A 20,254-nucleotide genomic window follows, 5' to 3' on the forward strand; every position below is an offset into this window, starting at 1 on the left:
TTAGCTTGAATTTAGCCAAGAACCTTGACCGTTTCCGAAGTCAGACCAACAGGTGGGGGAGGTTGAGAGGTGAGGAAGGAACAAGCAGGTGTCAGTGGAGGGCCTCTGTTTTTCTGGCCCCTGGGTTCCAAAGTTGTTCATGGTGTTTCCAGCGGCGGATGGAGTGGCCCTGCCCTCCATTTGGGCCTCTGGGAGCCCAAGAGGAGGCAGATGGGGGATGGCGGTCAGTCTTGGGCCAGTCCGGGTGGGATACCTCTGAGCTCTGAGGGCCCGAGCACGGCGGCGGACGTCTGGAAGTTGATGTGAGCCACCGCGGCTCGGAAGCCCCAGCGCCAAGAACGGGGGCGGAGGAGCGGCGGCTTCCAGACCGCGAGCCCGGCCGGGAGGAGGGGCTGCCTCGCCGAGGGTCCTGGTGGCGTGAGGGCTGGGGCGGGGGCCCGGGACGCGCGCGGGGAGGGAGCGCGGCGCCGCTGCCCTTCAATTGGCCGCACCGCCCCCTCGCGGGAGAGGCGGGAGGAGGCAGCCCGCTATTGGTCAGGCTCGCGGGCCAATCCCGGAGAGCCCGGGGGAGGAGGCGGGGGGCAGTGCGTGCGGAGCTGCTGTGCGGGCAGCGAGCGAGGTGGCCAGCGAGACTCCGGAGCGGACCCGGAGGCTCCTGCCGGATCGAGTCTCCCAGGCACCACCCGCGCCCCACTGTCGAATCCGGGAGTCTCCTTTGCGGCCCAAAGGAGCGAGCTCCGAGCATCTCCCTCGCGGCCACTCCCGGGCCAGGAGCGCGGAAGCCGAGTGCTAGAGACTTCCGAAGCCCAGCGCAGCCGCTTCCCGCCACCCGAACCACCATGACCCACTTCAACAAGGGCCCTTCCTACGGGCTCTCGGCCGAGGTTAAGAACAAGGTACGCCCGGGTTGGGTGGGCGGGGGGTTCTCCGGGAGAGAGGGCTGCGAGACCCTGTCCCGGGGACCCCACCAATTGGGACGACGCGGGGCCAAGAGTCACCAGGAGCGCTTGGCCCTCTGGCTTCGCTGAGAGGAGACGTCGAGGCGGCCTGAGAGTTGCTCCATGTTCCCTTCGCGTCCTATTCCTGGGCTCGGGGCGCTGGCTCCCGGGCGCTGTCCTGGCTTTGTTCCTGCGCGCTGGGCCGGGACTAGCGGCGGGCTGTGGGTTCCCGAGTGTCTGGAATCCCGCAGCGTCGGCCTCTCGGGCTACGGGGGCTGTTCGGTGGCTGTAGGTCGCGCCCCTCTGGGAAGGGGGCGCTCCTGCGTGGCCATTCGCTCTTAGGCGGGGCCTGTCCGCGCGACTGGGACCCAGCTTGCAGCGGCTGGCTCCCCCGCCATCCGCCCGGCCCCGGCCGCTGTCGGATCCTGCGCCTCCTCCCACCTCAACTCCCTCCTTCCAGACCAAATTGTGTTGTGAGCGAAGTTAGGCGGTTACGTGGCCAAAGCGGGCCCCTCATTGTTCCTCCGCTTCTCCAGGGGCGGGAGACCTGAGTGTCGTGTTGACCCCTGGGCCCCTCGAAGGATCGGGAGCCAATCCATGTACCTTGAGGCAATTCTGCTGAAAACCGAGACAAAGCCTGAGAGCACCGCTTTGGGAGTGGTATCTGCTGTAGACTTGAGACTTTTTGTAAAACCCTGAGAACTTTGTAGTACAAGAGATTGTCAAAGATATCAAAGAGTGTATTTGTGGGTTGCTTTTGTTAAGGGTTTATTTGCTGAGGCGGGTTGTAGTTTGAAGTGTCTGAGGTTTGATGACACTCGGCTTTGCCACAGAGCATAAGAATGCGTCGGGTTTATCTTTGGGACTTTTGGCCTGGGAAAGAGATGAGAGGCGTCCCCCTCCCCAAATCCTCTCCTTCCTTCCTCCCTGCCTGCATTCCAAGCCCATGACATAAGGGGTTTCTAGGGGGAGAGACCAGCCAATCGGCGTGGAACTGCGCACAGACCGCTCATTGTCTCCTTTCTGCTGTTCCGGCCAAAGCGCCACAAAGGAGGGCTGCTTTGGTTTAATTCCCATTAACCTCCCGGGAGCGCAGGCATGTCAGGATTGCCACCGCAAGGTCCCACCGCTGGTACAATATACTGACGTTGGCAGAGCTATAACATCCCAAAGATGCGGGTGTCCGCGGTGTGAATTACTGAGGGGTAACGAAGCGCACCGTTGTCAAACCCAAGGGAGAGTTGGGAATCTTCTCTCCCGCATTCTAATCAGCTAATAGATTTTGAACAGTCTTTGAAACAAGGAGTGGATTTTAGTCCCGTTTATGTAAAATTGAATTCTTTAGGTCTTTTACCTTTTCTAATGTGTTGCCCATGTTAGAAAACAGTTTTCTAGACTGTTTTGTGAGTGGTTCTTGTGTGATTGAGTACTCACCTCATCAGCTGAAAACTTTGCTAAGTATTGAACCTTCCTACCAAAGTTTACAAACCAACTTTAGGAAACCTTTGAGGGAATCAGCATGTCTAAACTGTTGGATGCACCCTCGCCATGTATACATTAATTTTAATTCCTTTGGTGATTCTACTACTGTGAGCAGTTAAGCCTCTTTACCTTTGTATTGTAAATAAGGTACTGATAATTTTGGCTGTCCTTCAGATGACTTGCTTTTCTTGGATGTTAATATCCAAACTAGTTTTCTTTTTGCTGACTAATGTATTAGCTTTTGCCCTTCTCTTTTTTTTTGAGCAAACCCTAGGAAATGCATAGATTAAGGCTAGATCATTATAATTATAAAAGTTTTAAAGAATAAAAACAGTAAAATTTCAGTTTTCAGAACCTTTGGAAAGTTGGTTATAAAGGCTGTGGGATTATCCCTTTAAGCACCGAACCCACTTTTTAATAACCTCTTTCATTAATGTGGTCCTTCCATACAGTATCCTTACATAGGAAGTCTTTTGATCTGAACAGCAGAGCTGTCTAAACTGTTGGATGCACCCTCACCATGTATACATTAATTTTAATTCCTTTGGTGATTCTACAACTGTGAGCAGTTAAGCCTCTTTACCTTTGTATTGTAAATCAGGTACTGATAATGTACCACGTGAGGTGGGAAGGACTGCTGGGATTATCCTGCATCATTTACAGATCAGGATGCTGAAGCTCAGAAAGGGTGTGAGGGGCTCAGGATCACAAAGTTGTAATATTCTAAGAATTTCAATCCTAAAATCTGCGTCTTAGTTTAGTGAAGGACTTAGACTTAGTCTACCCCAAGTCACTATTATTTGCCCCCTCCCCCTATTTTTGTTGCACACCTGTCATTTTGGACATTGTGATTATTCATGTAGTGCTGTTTCTAATCTGGGCATGGAAACCATGCTTACTACACTTTTGTGTGAGGTGTTGCATTTCAACTAATGGCTTCGGACTGTTGGATAAAAGAGTGGATTTATAGAAACATGAACCTTGACGTTGCTTGGTTTGAGCATCTTTCGATTTCTGCTTGCTGCTTGTTTATTGCATAATTCATGTGTTGATTAAATGTCAGATTAATTTTTCTTAAACTCTTTTAGTGATGGAAACAAGTAATAAACATCTTGGGGAGGCAATGTGGAGTGGACTTTGAATCAAGCAAATGTGGGTTCTATCCCTCCCTCCAACAAACTACCGTATATGGTGTTAGCAAATTGTTTATGATCTCACTCCTAGTTTCCTAATCTGTAAAATGGGGAGGAATAATAATTACCACCCCAAAAGCACTGCATTGTCGAGGTTTATCTTACTTTCTAAAAGTTATTTAATTGCTATATTGTAGCTATTAACTCTGTAATAGAAAATTAGTTTCAGTATTACATTTATTGGATTTGTCTTTACCTCCTTTAAGGGTCCAGTTTATATTATTAAGCCTTTGATCTTTATGTAGTTTAGCTGTGAAAGCAGTTCATCAGTAAATTGAAGGAGCCTTTGATTTTAAATACTTTTACTCAACATCATTTTAGGAAAAATTTTTAAGCTTAAGACATTTCTTTCTGGTAAGCTGATGATACCTAACAGAACATACAAATTAGTGTTTTTTTTTTTTTAAATGAAGCAAGAAGATGTCAAAACCAGTCCCCCAAAATTTGATTCCTTTAGCCTAGAATATGAACAAAGTCTCTTTTAATGACAACAAAAGAAAATAACAACAAAAGGATCAATACCTTGCAATTTACAAAGAACCATAATAAGACCAGGGAGAAAGTAGAAACTGTTATAGATTGTTCCTCAGAGGATGGAAATACTCATAAAGTGATATGCACCTATATATATCATGCAAGTTGAGCCAGGCCCTTAAAATGCATCTTGGGGACTAAATGTAAAATAGAGTCAGCTCTGTACCTAATCAGCTATTGAAAAACAAAAACAAAAACAAAAAGTAACAGATTCTCAAGAGAAGCACAATATTTCCTGACAGTTGACTGTGAACAAAATGTTGAGGTCAGGGTATTTCCACAAATTGAGGATGCAAGGAAGCATGCCTTCATCAATCAGGGCTACAGGAACCTTTCTTATAGGTCTCAGGGAAAGTGGAGGAAATAAATTGGAGTGGAAAGGATGTTGCAGGGGTGCTGAAATGGCCTTCCCTCAGTATGTTTTTGGGGTGGAAGCTAATTGAAGTGTTGATGAAATTGGAATATACATTCTTACAATCTTCTGTTCACATGAAATATCTTATTTGAGCAAAGTAACTGCAGACCCTTCTTGGTTACAAAATGGTATTCCTAGCCACCTGAAAACCACTTTGGAAGACTTATTACTTACGTGTTAAGTTTTTGAAGAACAAGTTAAACAATCATATAGTAAGTGTTTGTTTATATTAATAAACTTGTGCCCCACAAGGTCCTCTCAGCTGTCTGTACAACTCAGAGTGAGAGTAAACCCAAAGTGACTCCAGCTATAAATTCTATCTTAAGGTGTAGCACCAGTATCCATTATAAAATTCCATAGAATTAAAAAAATTATTTATTGTTCACCTCAAGGTCTATATTTTAGAATATAATCTGGCACATAATAGTTGCTCAGTAAACCTTTGTTGATTTAATGAATTTATTCACCATCAATAGAATAAGAGACCTCTAGAAACTAAAAATTAACCCTGCTAAAAGTATTCTACATAAGACAATTCTATAGTGCCTGAAGGATGGTTTTGAAGGTTGCTTTTACAGCATGTTTTTCTTCAGCATTTCATTTTAAGATTATATTGAAATTTTGTCACTAAGATAATTCTGTCTTTGTTGCTGATTCGTCTGGGTTCTTTCCTAGACTCCCCAGTTAGGGAAAAATGGTAGAGGACCCTTCTGCAAGGCAGTCTCCCAGAGGACTGCCAGAGGAGGAGTTGCCCAGGTCAGGGTCTTTGCTTCTGGTAGGGCCTGACCATTGAAGTTTGTCTGCTTGGGTTTTTTGTTTGTTTGTTTGTTTTGCTGTTGTTTGTTTATTTCTTAACCTATCTTGATCAGAGCAGATAAAGAATATGTACTTTGCTGAAATTTGAAGAGGTACCATGTTTCCTCTTTAAAGTGTTCATTCAGACTTACTCTAGAATTTTAATGAGGATGGTTATCATACTTAACTGTGCTGTGATCTACAGCTTTTTGTACTCTCCCCTTTGTGGAAATTATGTCTGCCTCTATCCACTTTTTTAGAGTTCAGAAATAGGCTTCACAGTGAAGGCATTCCTGATACTATTATCATCAACCAGAGATAATATACTGTTTTTTCCCCCTATGCCTGTTTCTCTTCCAGGTTGTGACATGAGGATAATATACTGTTTTTTCCCCTATACCTGTTTCTCTTCCAGATTGTGACATGAGGATTAGTGAGTGTTTTTTCCCCTCCTATCCTACCTACCCCACTTAACAATGACCTATGATTGATATTATCTGAGACTTAAAAAAAAAAAAGGCATAATTGAATGGTTTGGGTTTTTTAATCTGTCATTACCGTTTTATCGAGAAGAGTGAGCAAATGCTATTTATTCCTTCTCATTATGGCTAGGTGGTAGTGGGAGAGAGCTTGTCCTTAGAATTTTTTGGTAGGTTCTGCTTTATTCTGGACATTAGCCTCCTAATGGCATGCATGTTGGTTTTCCTTAATTCTGAACTCATTTTGTAACCGTAAGTAGGCTCTTACTGTTAATTTTATTTTCTTGTACCCTCAGATTTTTAGGATTTCTGGAGCCACAGTACAGACTTGAGCTTATACAGTGTTGAGGTCCTCATTATAAGAAATGCAAGCATATCTTGCAAGTTTTATAAAAAAAAAATATATAACAGCTGGGCATGGTGGTGCACACCTGTAATCCTAGCAATTAGGGAGACTGAGGCAGGAAGGTTGCAAATTTGAGACCAGCCTGGGTAACTGAGTGATACTCTCTCAAAAAATAAAAAGGGCTTGGGTTGTAGATCAGTGGTAAAGGGACCTGGGTTCAGTCGCCAGTACTGCAAAACACATGGACACACACTACCATTGCCATATGAATCTCTGTGAACTGGAAGATGTCCAGGCAGCTCTCATCCATTGTTCTTATTGGTGAGAAAGTGAACCTGGTGGCTAGGAACATGGTCACTATGTTGGTATCCTGGTTCAGTGTCTTAATGTGGCCTTGGGACCAGTGAGCATATGGTAATGCTCACTTTGATAGGGTTGTTGGGAGAAATAAATAATGAAGATAATTCATACAAAATGTTTAGAGTAATGCCTAGAACCAGGAGTGGAGATCATACAAAGATAATCATTGTTCAGCTTTGCTGGCTGGCTCTCTGCTTATAGGTTTGGTCCTATTTTCTGAGCTTTGTTTATCTTGCAATTATGCTATCTCCAGAAGCCAAACATTCATTTTCAAATCTGTTGTATCTGCGTGAGGTTTCTGGCAGGTAGGGGACCAGAACACCAAGCAATATTTTTTTCACTTTTGAGTCAGGAATGTGATCTGTCCTTGGAGTCCTTATCCAGGATCTCTGCTGGTGCTCCCTTCTGTCCAAATTGTCCTTAGCACATGGGACTTTCTATAAAGCCTGAGTCTTCACTTGGGCATGGTAATTTTCTGCCTTTTTTTCCCCCCTAAAGAGGTGATTTCTCTTAAATAAGATAAATCTTTCATATCTTGATTTTATACAGGACTTGTGTTCCTCCTCAGCTCACTGGTAAACTTTTTTACCTTTGAATGTTTGCATCTTGCTTGTTACTGGAAGCTTTCAGTTTTAAATGTTTTTATGACACTAATGTCTTTTTATGAAGCTCTACATCAATGCGTGTGAAGCAAGTCCATGGTTAGAGAGTACCAATTCCTGGTTTTCCTTTATGAGGTAGGGAGGGAGCTTCCTCTGTATCTCCCCTCTGCCCCCAGGACTGGGAAGTTTTAGGGTGTGGATGTGACTCTTAGCTATAGCATCCGCAGTGGGAAGACAGGGAAATTGTAGAATCCCTTTGTGTTTGAAAGGACTTTTCTGACTAGTCCTATCCTAAGCATGAATAGCCATTTCCGTGTCTCTCCTTAAGAATTTTTAAGGGGAAGTAGCTGTGAAGTAACTGGACTGAGCCAACTGGGATACCGGCATTGTCTCTTCCCCTCTGCATCTTTGGACGGGGGTCTTTCTTTCTTGCTTATCCCCAGCTTCTCAGCCCTCCTTGGTGCTTTACAGGCTCCACCAATGGCTAAAGTACGAGCTTCCTTGTTGCACTTTCCCCTCTCCTTTTGTTTCACGTGGGAGGAAATAGGAGAGAAAATAATGAGTACCATGTGTGGCAAGTCTCTCTCTTGCTGTTGGTTAATTCAGACATGTGATTTTACTTTGAATGCAAAAATAGCAACAACAATCATATTATACTACTGATCAAGTATGGAAAGCACAGGAAACCTCATATCGTGAGCTTCTTGGGGTCCCTGTCCCAAAGCAGCAGAGCTGGAACGCTTGGACTGCTCCTCAGTCTACACGTGGCTGGAGACCTTCCCCCTGAATGTGCTGTTCTCTGCTCTGAAGTCTGGGTGCATTTGGTCCTGGTTTATCCTTGCCTTTCTTCAGAGACCTGAATGTTGTATTAAACACCCTTCACCCTCACCCTGTTCACACACACAGGCATATACCTTGCCGGCCAGCTTTTCATTTTTAATTTTCTTCTTTGGTCTTGATTTCTTTCTCCTTCTTTTTCTCTTTTCACAGGCTGTGGAACAGTCTTTCCTGCAGTTGGTCTTACAGAACCTTCCAAAACACTCTGTGGCAGGAGGCTACTTTTTAGAGGGGTTAGTCTGAGACATCTTTGCCAAATAATCTTAAGAACTTTTGAACCAGCGACCTTTGAGCCTGCAGATTCAGGTGGGGGACTAGAATCAGTGCTCTTTAACTTGGCAACATGTTCATATACTCAACATGTTTAGAGTATCCACAGTAATACTATGTATCAATAGTAGTGACTACTTTATCGTTACTATTATTTTTGCAACAGTGTCTCACTATGTTGCCCAGGCTGGTCTTAACTACTGAGCTAGGAATCCTCCCACCTCAGCCTCCCCAGTAGCTAGAGCTACCTCATATTTCTACTTTTGAACCTACCTTCTTTTAATTTCTTCATGAGTTGAAAAGGACTTTATGTTCAGCCACAGAGCCTAAGCTGCCACTCAGCCTGCTTGTTGTTCTTAAGATCTGCATGTGGCACAGCTGTGGAGTTCCTGCCTAGGCTTGGCCAGGAGCTGGGGGAGGGGAAGCAGCCACTGGTGAAAAAGGATCAGACTTTGGAGCCAGATCTGGGTCCAGATTCCTGCTGAGCCCACAGCCTTTGGACAGGTCATCTCTGTCATCTTCCTTGCTGATGAAAATCTCTTTCTCTCTCTTTTTAATCTTCATTTTGTGAATGGAATAATTGTTGTGAAAGGTGTGAACAGTGCCAAAATGTAAAAAAGAAGTAAAAGAATCCTATATTTCTTACCCCCACCCCAACCACATGTATAACTGAGTTATCATTCAATCATTTTAGAAATGGAATTATAGTCTGTTTGAATTTTCAGCATTTATTCACCACATCTTACTGGAGGACATTTCCTTGAAAGTTCTTGTGTAGAAAAGTGCAGAACTCTAGACCTAACACTTAGGTGTGCATTAGGTATTATCAAATTGTTCTTTTGAAAAATCAGTTTATACTTATTACCAAGGGTGTGAAAGAGAAGGAAGATCTCCTTGGATGTTCAAAAAACATAAAAAGTCCAAAATCATATCCAATGGCCTTGTGAAATTTTGGGTCTCTTGCTTTACTTCTTTTTTAACTATGTCTTGAGTCACTGACATCTGTGATCCCTGCTCCTTCTCACCCCCACCAGACTCATGTGGGAGCTGGCAGTGGTAAGGGGTGAGGTTATCTTCTTTACAGATTATTTGATAATATAAATAGTTCTTAAAGTGGAAAGCTTAAGTCAGCACTCAAATGGCTACCAAATAGTGTCAAGTAATTGGTTTTATGACATATAGTCAGCCCTCCATCTCTGTGGGTTCCACATCTATGAATTCAACCAACCATAAATTGCAAATATATTTTTAAAAAATATTTTTTAAATGTACAAACTTCCCCCCTTATTATTCCCTAAACATTACAGTATAACAAATGTTTATAGAGCATTTACATTGTATTGGGTATTTTAAGTAATGTAGAAATAATTTAAAGTTAGGGGAGGGGGCTAGAGATGGAACTCAGAAGTCAAGCACCTGCTTAGCATACATGAGCAGAGGTTATGTGTAAATACTTAATTTATTTATTTTGGTATTGGGGGTTGAACTCAGGGATGTTTTACCATTGAACTACATCCCCAGGCCTTTTTATATTTTATTTTGAGATGGGGTCTTGTTAAATTGTTTAGGGCCTCACTAAGTTGCTGAGGCTGGCTTTGACCTCCCAATCCCCCTGCCTCAGCCTCTGGAACCACTGGATTACAGGCTGCACCACTGCACCCAGCATAAATACTAGTCTAAATACCACCTTGTGTGAAGGACTTGAACACCAGTGTATTTTGGTATTCATGGGCAAGATGTCCTGGATCCAGTCCCTCCTGGATACTTAGAGACAATTGTGTTCAATTTGAAGGAGGAAATCGTTCCAATATGTGGTTAGAAATGGCCAGTGAAGCATAGATAGAAGGACAGTGTTGACATTCATCAAGTTCTTAGTAGTGTACATGAATTAGCTTGTTGATTCTTCCCAGCAACCCTGTGATGTAAGTGTCATTAATGATCTCTGGTTTACAGAGAAAACTTGGTGTACAGTGGAGATGGGATTTTTAACCCAAGTAAGCAGTTTCCAGAGCCCATACTCCTAACCATTTTAATCCTAGGCCAGAACTCAGGGAGAACTGATGTCTTTCAAGGGGAAGAGAAGAAGGGTACTTAATCTGGAGAGAGCAGGTTAGAGGGTGAAGCCCCATTTAACAAAAGGCTGGGAGAAGAAGAGATGAACGGGCCCCCGGGAAGCACTGGTACTGCAGGGAGGCCAGGAGAACTGGAAACAGGTTATTGGATGTGGCTGCTGAGTGGTTGGTCACCAGTGACCTTTTGAGAGATCATCTTCAGTGGAGCAGACTTCCAGAGTGTTAGGAGGGAACACCAAGTGAGGAAATGGAGAGAGTTGGCATGACATAAGAGAAAGCAGGTCAGTGTTTGAGGCTGGCAGCAGGTTCAGTCAAGATGGATTAGCCTGAGCCTGTTGGAGAGTCAGTAGAGGGAAGGGCTCAATACAGACAAGGTGGGAGCAAAGAGCAGAGGGAACAGGGTTAGCAGGGAAGGGAAAGGAAGAGGACTATGGAAACTGATGTAAATAGAACGTCTCCTTCTACCTTGCTGTTGTTTCTCTTCTCATTGAAATGGAGATGTTACTTTGCTCCTGACTTTGGTATCCTGGAGCAAATGAGGTCTGAGGTGGTAGGAAGCAGGGACAGGAAGAGATGACCTGGGCTGAGGCCTGCATGTAGAATAATATACTGTTGGTTCTACAGCTTCTCTCTGCTGAGTCCTGTGAAGGTCACTTTGTTGCCCGGATACTTGTTCTTTCTGCCCATTGACTCTCTTGGCTCTTGAACGGCTGGGCAGCTGGGTTTATTATCTTGGTGCCTGGTTGTCTATGGTAGGCCTTTGCCACATCATCTCCTAGAGACCTTTGTGTTGGGCATAACATGGATGGAAGCACAGTGCTTCTGGGGGATCTTTTTCTCCCTCTTTCATGCTCTCGGATTGCATTATAATCATGTGAAATGTGGAGTTGCCCTTACTGTTGATGCAGAGGTGCTTCATCACAGTGTCCTCTCTAACTTCAGGACTGAAAAAGGAAACCTTGTTCAGACCCCCATCCCACCCCCAAGGCCCCCAGGGCCCTAGGAACTCTGTGAATCTTGTACCTGATTATTTCCATGTTTGTCTTGGTGCATAAGAAACTTGGACAATAAGGTGTCTCTAACCTATTTGGAATAGCATTTGTGGGGGACTTGGTGGCATGCAGGTGTATGAACCTTATCACTGATTTCATCTCTTTTCACATAATATCATTAAATAAAAATAAGCCCAAAAACCCTTTACTGTCTTTATATGCATTTCATGAGGCACAGTACACATTTTTTTAAATAAAGGAAATGAGAAATTCCATCCTACTATTTAGTGGAAACTTCATATCCTTTTATTTTTGTGGAGGAAAAACATTGGTGCTATCTTGCAGAGTTAATATATTTGCAAGACTTCTGTGTAATCCCACTAGCCAGCATCTGTCCCACATTTAAGATGAGATGTTTCAGCTCTGTAGCTGGTTGTGTAAAGCCATCTCTCTCAAATGGATGGACTCCATTGTAGTAAGCAAAAAAGACATTCATGATCTTAGATCTAGATCTGGGTACCCTAGAGGAGTTCCAGAATTACCCACAACTGACTAAATTGCTGGGAGCCCTGTGGGGGTTTCCGGGACCCCCAGCCTTAGGCATGGTCAAGATGGCGCCTGACGCTGAGCCAAAAGCGGCCAGCTATACAGTAAACAACCAGCGAATTCCAATGATTGGCTAGTTAACGATGTGACTAGAGCATGCCCCCCTCGTGTACCCATCATATGCTTGCAGCTGTCCGCGTTTACCTCGTGTACTCTCCCCTGATTGGTTGAAGTGTATATAAGCCTGGTGGGTGGGAGAGAGAGGGAGAAGAAGCGGAAGAAGGGGAGGAGCAAGAAGGGGAGGAGCGGAAGAAGCGGCGGCGGAGGCTGGAGCTGAGCTGGAAGCTGGGAGCGCGCGGAAGCTGGAAGAAGCTGGGAGAAGGGAAGCTGGGAGTGCGCGGAAGCTAGGAGTAAGAGAAGTGTAGGAGAGGAACTGTGCACAATAAACTTCCAAAGCTTCAGACATTTGTCGTGTCTCTCTCTGCGGCCAGAGGGGACGCGATAGAGCCCCTTTCTTCTGGGTCTCCCACCCCACTTGTCCTATGGGTAGCTCACAGTAAGGGAGTGGTGTGGTGTTCTGGCTCTATTTCCTGGTTGGCTGATGAGAGCACATGCACTGGGCAGTGATATGGGTGTGAGGAAGGTTTCCCAGGCCAACTTAGACGAGCTTCTGAACAACACAGCTGACTCCTGGGTCCATGATGGTGAGGTGAACTTCATGACTTCCTCAAGTCAGTAGACTGTGAGGACCCATACTCAGGTGAACTTCCTGAAGAGTTGATGAGGAATGAATATATAAGTACATTCTAAAATTACTGAAATGCAGCTACCACATTCCAGGGTGACTTCAGTTCTACCATGCACCCACCCAAAGGCTATTTTATTTAATTAATTTTTTTTTCAGTTTTTTAAAAAAATTATTATTTTAAATTTATTTATTTTGATTCATTGTACACAAATGGGGTACAACTTTTGTTTTTCTGGTTGTACACAAAGTAGAGTCACAACATTTGTGTAATCATACATGTATATAGGGCCAAAGGCTATTTTAGAGATACCTAGAGTCCAATCATCTAGTGCTTGGAAATCTAGACAACAGCAAAAGGCTGGCATCAGCAAATGCTGTAGGCATGTGGTATCTATTATGTATTTATTTATTCATTCATTCATTCATTCATTCATTCATTCATTCATGCTGGGGATTGAACCCAGGGCCTGTGCATGCAAAGCAAGCACTCTACCGACTGAGCTATATCCCCAGCCCATGTGATGTCTATTTTAATGGTGGGACAAAGAAAACAAAACTTGCAAAGCATCTCTGTTTTAATTCATTTTAGTTATGGGACTTCAGCTAGGTTCCTTTCAGCAAAATCCTTATAGATTTCTAAAAGTCAAGACCTGGGCAGCCTCCTTACCAGAGAAGTCTGTTCTCTAGCAGGCCTTTGGGAAGGTCATCCTCCGACCTGTGCTTCTTTGGCACTCAGGGTATTCCTCCATTCCTGTTTGCTTTTAATCCATTTCCTTGGAATTTCTACATGTTTATCTGGGTCTGCCCTCTTTGGCATTCCGCGTAAATCAACTCCCACTTTTGTATGGCTTCCATCTAAATATTTAGATGGTAGTTAGCCTGTTTCTTCCAACCCTACAGGTTCCTTCTAGGTGGTATATAGCCAATCCTAGTTAGCCAGTTTCTCATAATGGACTGTATCTGATTTTTTTTCCTAATCCTTCTACTATCCAGTTTGGTTTTTCTAGAAACTGATGTCAATTTGTCTGTGTCCTCTTTTAGAATTTATTGCTCAGAATGGACCATAGTAATGTCACAGATAAGGTTAATCTAGCAGCTGTGGTGGGGTTAACTCTCTTCCTGCGTTTGACTACAAAGCACTAACTCCTTTTTCTTTGGTCACTGTAAGAACCTGGTGAGGCTGGTAAGACAGATGAGGCACCTTCCTGAGAAGGGGGATTCTAATCTTTGCTTTGGCAAGTGGATTTCCCTTTCTATAAAGTAGGGTGATAATAATGGCGCAGGTTTTACAGCTCACATAACTCCTCTCACACTCATTTCTTGTAAATAATGCTTTCCTTGGCTATCTCATGGAACTGTTGGGATTCAAGCAAATAAGACAAGCAAAGAGGGCTGGTAGAGCGCTTGCCTTGCAAGCGCAAGGCCCTGAGTTCAATCGCCAGTACCGCAAAAAAAAAAAAAAAAAAAAAAGACAAGCAAAGAGTTGTATAGCTGTACAGACCAAGATAGCATTAGTTCTGGAAGGCAGGGATGTTTTTAATGTCTTTGACTCACTGAGTTGAGCAAGTGAGTTGGCTTTTCATCACTATGACTAGTGCCTGAGAAAAAGAGCTTAAAGAACACAAGATTTATTTCGTCTTATGGTTTGAGAGGTTTCAACCCATGGCTGGCTGACTTCATTACTCTGCACCTAAGGTGAGGCAGAACATCATAGCAGAAGTGGGGGTCGAGGAAAGCCGCTTATTCCTGGCAGCTAGGAAGCAGGGAGATAGAGAGGAAGAGGCCAGGGACAAGATGTAAAACTTTAACCTCTTGTAAGTTTCACAGTGTTTGTACATCAAGTTGTATATATAGTGTCTTTGTATTTGCCTGCCTGTTTCTCATGTGTTAAAGACTTGGTTGCCAGCCTTGGCACTATCAGAAGGTGGTGGAACCTTAAGCAGGTGGGACCGAATGGAAGAAAGTTGTGTGTGTGTGTGTGTGTGTAGTTGGGGGTCCTTAAAGGATTTATTGGGATGCTGGCCCCTTCATCTCTCTCTTGCTTCCTGATGAGCAGTTTCTACCACGAGGTGTTTCCATCAATGTGTTCTGCCTTGCCACAGGCCCAAAGGCAGCAAAGCCTAGTGACTGTGAACTAGAACCTGTGAAACTGTGAACCAAAATAAATCTTTCCTCCGTCTGAGTTATTTATCAAGTATTTTGTTACAGTGACAGGAAGCTGACTAATCCACCGACTGTACATATTTAGAGAAACATAATCATGCTGGTGCATATGCAGATACCTTGACTGAAGTTATGGCTGTATCTTTGAGGGAAAGGCCTGACTCTAAGTTGGCTCATAGACTTCACTCTTGTTTACGTGCCACAAGCGTGATTTTCCATGACTTTTGAATATCTTTAGCATGTTCATACTAGAGAATAACTAGGATTCTGTAGTGACCTTGAGGAATGCATATGCTGTCTCTCCTGACATTGTCCCAAATATAAGTGATATTCCTCTAGAATTCCAACTCTCACTCCCTATAAGATTTAAAACTGCTTTTTAAAAAGAGTTCACCCTTTTCATGAGCAATGATCTTTTAAAATTGAGAATTTGGGATGCAAAGACATTCTAAGTAGAGGGGTTGGGGGTGTAATTCAGTGGCAAAAGGCTTACTGAGCATGGGCAAAGCCCTAGGTTCTATCACCAGCACTGAGGTGGGGGAGAGTCTAAGTTGAGAAGAGAGTTCAAGCAAAAACAGAGAAGCAGGCAGGAGCATGCATAACGGCTGTGGGACTACACAGTGGAGAAGAGCAGCATCCCAGCTGAGCTCGTCTGCTGAGGAGCTTTCTGTTTTATTGTAGACAATAAAGTGAACTGGTTGTAGTGGGATTTGGTTAATAGAAAGCTTTGTACCTCTGTACTCAAGCTAATGTAAGTGGAAGGTGTTAATTCTGAGATACCTCAGGTGCTGGGATAGGCTCCTTTACCTATAGTGGTGAAGGGATGGAGACCACCCAGGAGAAATAGGGTGACTTTGGTCTCACTGGAATTGGGAACACAGATTTTTGAAGTTTGACTTCAACACATGTGATCTTTATTCTCTTGTAGCCCCCATGAGAATACTTTAAAATTTCAAAGGGCCTGGTGGCATGACATGTGCCTATAATCCCAGCTACTCTGAAGGCTGAGGCAAGAGAATTGAGTTCAAGTTCCAGGGCAGCCTGGGCAAGTTAGCAAGACCACATCCCCTGCTCTCCCAAAGCAAAGGTATTTACATGTTTATAGGATCTTTTGTAGGAGAGATTTAAGGTAGGCAAGAAATGTTAAAGCCTGTCTTTTGTCCTTACATTGAGAATGACAAATGATAATAACAAGGAAGGGAAGGGAATCTGATATTGAGGTGGAAATCTATTTGTTTCCTATTTTGAGATTGTTCCTATTCTAGCTCCCATTTATTTGAAATAAAATAAATTCTCTTCTCCCTTTATTTGAAATATCTTTATTTTTTCATATTTCTTTAATATACCTTATTTATCTCTTTACTAAAATGGAAGCTTTCAGGGCAGGAGGAACCTTGCCTTTGAACCATGCCTTGAATGTACTAGCCATTTGAATGAAGGGCAGAAAGAATTAGTAGTGGAGAAAGAAGTTCAAGAATCTAGGAAACATTGGAAAGAGATGCTGACATTGAACGTAATTTTACTCAGAAAGTAAATGGGATAATGCTGGCTCATGCTCCTGGCTCCAAACCAGACTCCCTCATGAGATTTGGGAGTCTTGGGAGACCATATTATAATCATGAGAGACAATAACCTGGAATTGCCTGCTTCCAGATTTTAAGAAGCTCTGTGATAAGAATCTACAGTGAGAAGGAATATACAGGTTGACCCTCCCTATCCATGGGCTCTTCATCTATGAATGCAACTAAGCATAGATCCAAAATCTTAGGAAAAAGATTGTGTGTATACAAAACATGTACATACCTTTTTTTCCTTGTTTGCGAAACGATACAGTATGCCAAATGAGCATAGCATTTGCATTATGTTAAGTTCTATAGTAATCTAGAGATGATTTACATATACAGGATATGCATAGTTTATGTGTAAAGACTGTGCCCTTTTAAAGGACCTCAGCATCCAGGGATTTAGGTGTCTGGGGCGGGGGGGGGGGGGGGGTCCTGGAGTGTCCCCTGAGGTGGATATATGGGGTTAAAAAGCAAGTAGTGTTAGTTTTTCAGTCCACTCTGGAATGTGCCTGGGTGTGAGTGGGGCCCTCAGGTGAGAATCATCACCTTGCCTTATGTCAGGTGTACCCCCATCTTTTTGGTATTTTCATTGAATGCTTTCTACTTACACTAAGAACTAAAAAGCAGTGTAAGAGTCCTGCTTTCAGGTCAGTTGTTGAGATATTTTTGAAACTTAGTTTCTCTCTTTAGTCTGTCTCCCTTTTTGAGGATTCTGAGAGGGAAACTTGTCAAAGCCCTTCAGTGCCAGGAAGAGCTTGGCTGTCTCTTAGCAACCAGAAGGCTTTTATGGGATCTGGTGCCTCTTTCTACTGTCAGGAAGTGCAGGCCCTCAGGGCTTGTGTTTTTGAAGAGGATCTTATGCTAGAGCTGTTTTATATGTAATGAGCTGTAGAAAATATTCATGGTCCAGAAGACTTGACCGAAAGATACCAAGTGAAGAGTGACTAGTATGTTTTAATTCTTAGTGTTTCTCACCCTTGTTTTCATTATCACTGGCCCCAAGAGTAATTTATAATTTAGATCTTTTTCCCAGTTGCCTCCCAGCCCTGCCAGATTTAACTCAAAGAAATAAGATTTTGTTGAGTAGGGTTGAGCTTTGGACAGTGCTAAGCTTTTATGAAATCTAAGATATTTTTCACCATCTACAAGAACTAGTTTGGGGCCTCCTTTGAGAACAGTGTCATCCTGAAGCTAAGCTTGTTGAATGGTTGCTCTACATACTTACGTGCGTTTAATTTTCTTTAAAACTAATGTTATTTTAGAGCTCTTAAAGATTAAGTGAGGATTAAAGAAGGTGCAGACAACCAGAAAGGACTGATTTGCATTTGAATTGAAGTGTGACTCCAAACTGGTGCCATCCTGAAGGAGAGGAGGGCAGAGCCCAAACCAGAAGCCCCTTGGGATGAGCCCTGAACCCCCTGAAGTCTCTGGAAAAAGCGGAAGGACAGTTGACACTGCAGAGGAGCGAGAACAGAACCAGCCAGCACTGAATGACGGGGAGGATGGTCAACCCATCCAGTGCTCTGAGGCCTTTCCCTTGGTTTTTATCTTCTTGCTCTTGAGGGTATTTGATAAGAGGAGGTTGGTGAGCTTCAGTGAGGAAGCTTCAGCGCCTGTGCAGCACACTTTGACACGGTCGAGAGGCACCTCTGTGGAGACCTTGTGAGGAAGAGTGGGCATATAAACAGAGGGGCTGCTGTGGACTTGACAGGACGAGGCCGGAAGTCTGAGAAAGCTTTAGAACATTAAGTAAAATAAATCTTGAAGAAGAATAATGGAAATAAACTAAACATCTCTGAAGAGTGACTTTTTTTCCCTTTCCAAAAACGAGAGTGAAATTTCCGTGAGTGAGTATAAGATTGTTAAAGTTAACCTTTTTGTTGTTGTTACAAGGAAGAAAATATCATCATTTTCTGCCCTATCTTCAGAAACTAAAGTCTTTCAGATGAAACTAGTGAATAAATTTTATTAGCCAAAGCTTACCTTTTTTCCACTCGAATACTGGGAATTGAACACAGGGCCTCCCATGTGGTAGGTAGTGCTGTACCACCTAGTTACATCCCTAGCTCTTTTTATTTTGAGATGGGGTCTCACTCAGTGCCCAGGTTGGCACTGAAATTGTGATCCTCCTGCCTCAGGCTTCCTATGTAGCTGGAATTAAAAGTGTGTGCCCTCATTCCCGACTCATGGCTTACCTTCTTATTGCCTTGATTTTAATAGACAGGAGTATTTAGCTGACTTGACTTCAGGAATCTCCACTTACTAGAAAAAGGTCAGTGGTATTTGGGTGAAAAAAAATCTTTGTTGCTCCTTTAGTTAAAGGAAAACTGTGAGTCAAAACCAAAGTACTATGACCCTGATGCATTCCCAGTTTTGCTTTTTAGTTTATCAGGTGTGGCCTTGAGCTCTGCATGTGTGTACTTAGGAATCGCTTCTGTGCATATGCTGTTGTACCTAGTGTCAGAGTCAGGATCACTTGCCAGAGCTCCACTCCAGCCCGTCATTGTTAAGACTGGGATGTGAACCAGGTCCCTTTGACTCCAGAACTTGATTTTTCTATATCATCAGTCCCTTGGAGAGAACTGTGAAGGGAAGATGAAAATTTCTCACTGGGATCTAGGAGTCAGGTCTGTAATCACTTTGTGGTTTGGGGCATGGCACCAAATCTGTTGGACGCATTTTAAACAAAGGGAACATAAATATGCTCTTATACATTTTTTTTTCAGGGGAGATAATTTATTTGGTATATGAACCATCATCATAAAAAAATTAACACATGCTTTCTACATGTAGAGAGCTTTAAATGCTCTCTACATTTAAAAAATGAACAGCATATTCCTTCACACACAAAAATTTTTTTCTTTTTAGTTACTGGGGATTGAACCCAGCGGTGCTTAACCACTGAGCTACACCCCCAGTGCCTAGTTACGTTCTGTTTAGAGGCAGAGTCTCACCAAGTTGCTTAGGGCCTTGCTAAATTGCTGAGGCTGGCTTTGAACTTGCAATCCCCCTGCTGCAGCCTCCCAAGCTGCTGGGATTATAGTCATGTGCCACTATGCATGGCTCCTCATAATTTTTGGTGATTGACCAAATTGTGTGGATAGCTAGAGTAGGAAGGGACTTGGTGCACTCATTGAGTTAAGCCTTCCTGTCGTTTAGCCAGGAACTGGATCCAAAGTTAGACAAATTTGGCTCACGGCAAAGGCAGCTGGAGTCAAGGCAGAACTCTTCACCCTACCGTGTTATGTCTTTCTATTGAAATACATCTTCTAGTTGAGAGTGCCTTCCTTCACTATTCAAATAAATCAACTCACAATCAGTTTGCCTTCTGTAGCTAGTGCTTAAAGAGTGCTGGCTGCTTCTTCTCATCTTTGCCTGTCCCCTTCTGTCTGTACCTCCTGTTTATATGGAGAGTTTTTTTTCTCCACCTAGAACAACACTCCAGTGTGAAAATATAATCAAGAATTAAGAATTTGTCTACAATTTAATATTTACTCCATTTTCTAAAGATACCATACATAAATGGGTTTGTTTGATATATTGGAGATAAATTATCCAAGAATATTTATCTGTGATTGCTTCCTCTTTACCAGAGACAAGGAACATCTATGGCAAAATCATCCCTCTCTCCTCTTTCCTGATCCCCCATCCAGAAGTCAGTTTAACCCAAACTAGCACAAAATTAAAAATACAAGTGTTTTTCAGGGATTGAGGGTACGAGGGGGCAGGAATCTTGTCACACATGAGGTGGCTTTACATTGTGCCTGAGCACTGTTTTATAAATTAACTTCCAGGGAATATCTGATTCATGCAAATTGCAGTGTTAATTATATTAGTATGAAAACATAAACTCACTGGGCATGGTGAAACATGCCTGTAAGCCCAACTACTCAGGAGGTTGAGGCAGGAGGATCAAA

At 43.3% G+C, this 20,254-nt stretch overlaps 1 protein-coding gene across 1 annotated transcript in view; it reads left to right on the forward strand.

The window, feature by feature from the left end:
• The first annotated feature begins 571 nt into the window (after positions 1–571).
• The window catches only part of Cnn3 (calponin 3), a 28,510-nt gene continuing 8,827 nt past the window's right edge, over positions 572–20,254 (forward strand). The window contains exon 1 of the mRNA XM_047519555.1: positions 572–896. Coding sequence (XP_047375511.1) covers positions 840–896 — 57 coding nt within the window. The 5' untranslated portion in view covers positions 572–839. The remainder of the gene's footprint in view (positions 897–20,254) is intronic.

This window comes from Sciurus carolinensis, chromosome 1, assembly GCF_902686445.1.
Source record: "Sciurus carolinensis chromosome 1, mSciCar1.2, whole genome shotgun sequence".
Lineage (NCBI taxonomy): Eukaryota > Metazoa > Chordata > Mammalia > Rodentia > Sciuridae > Sciurus > Sciurus carolinensis.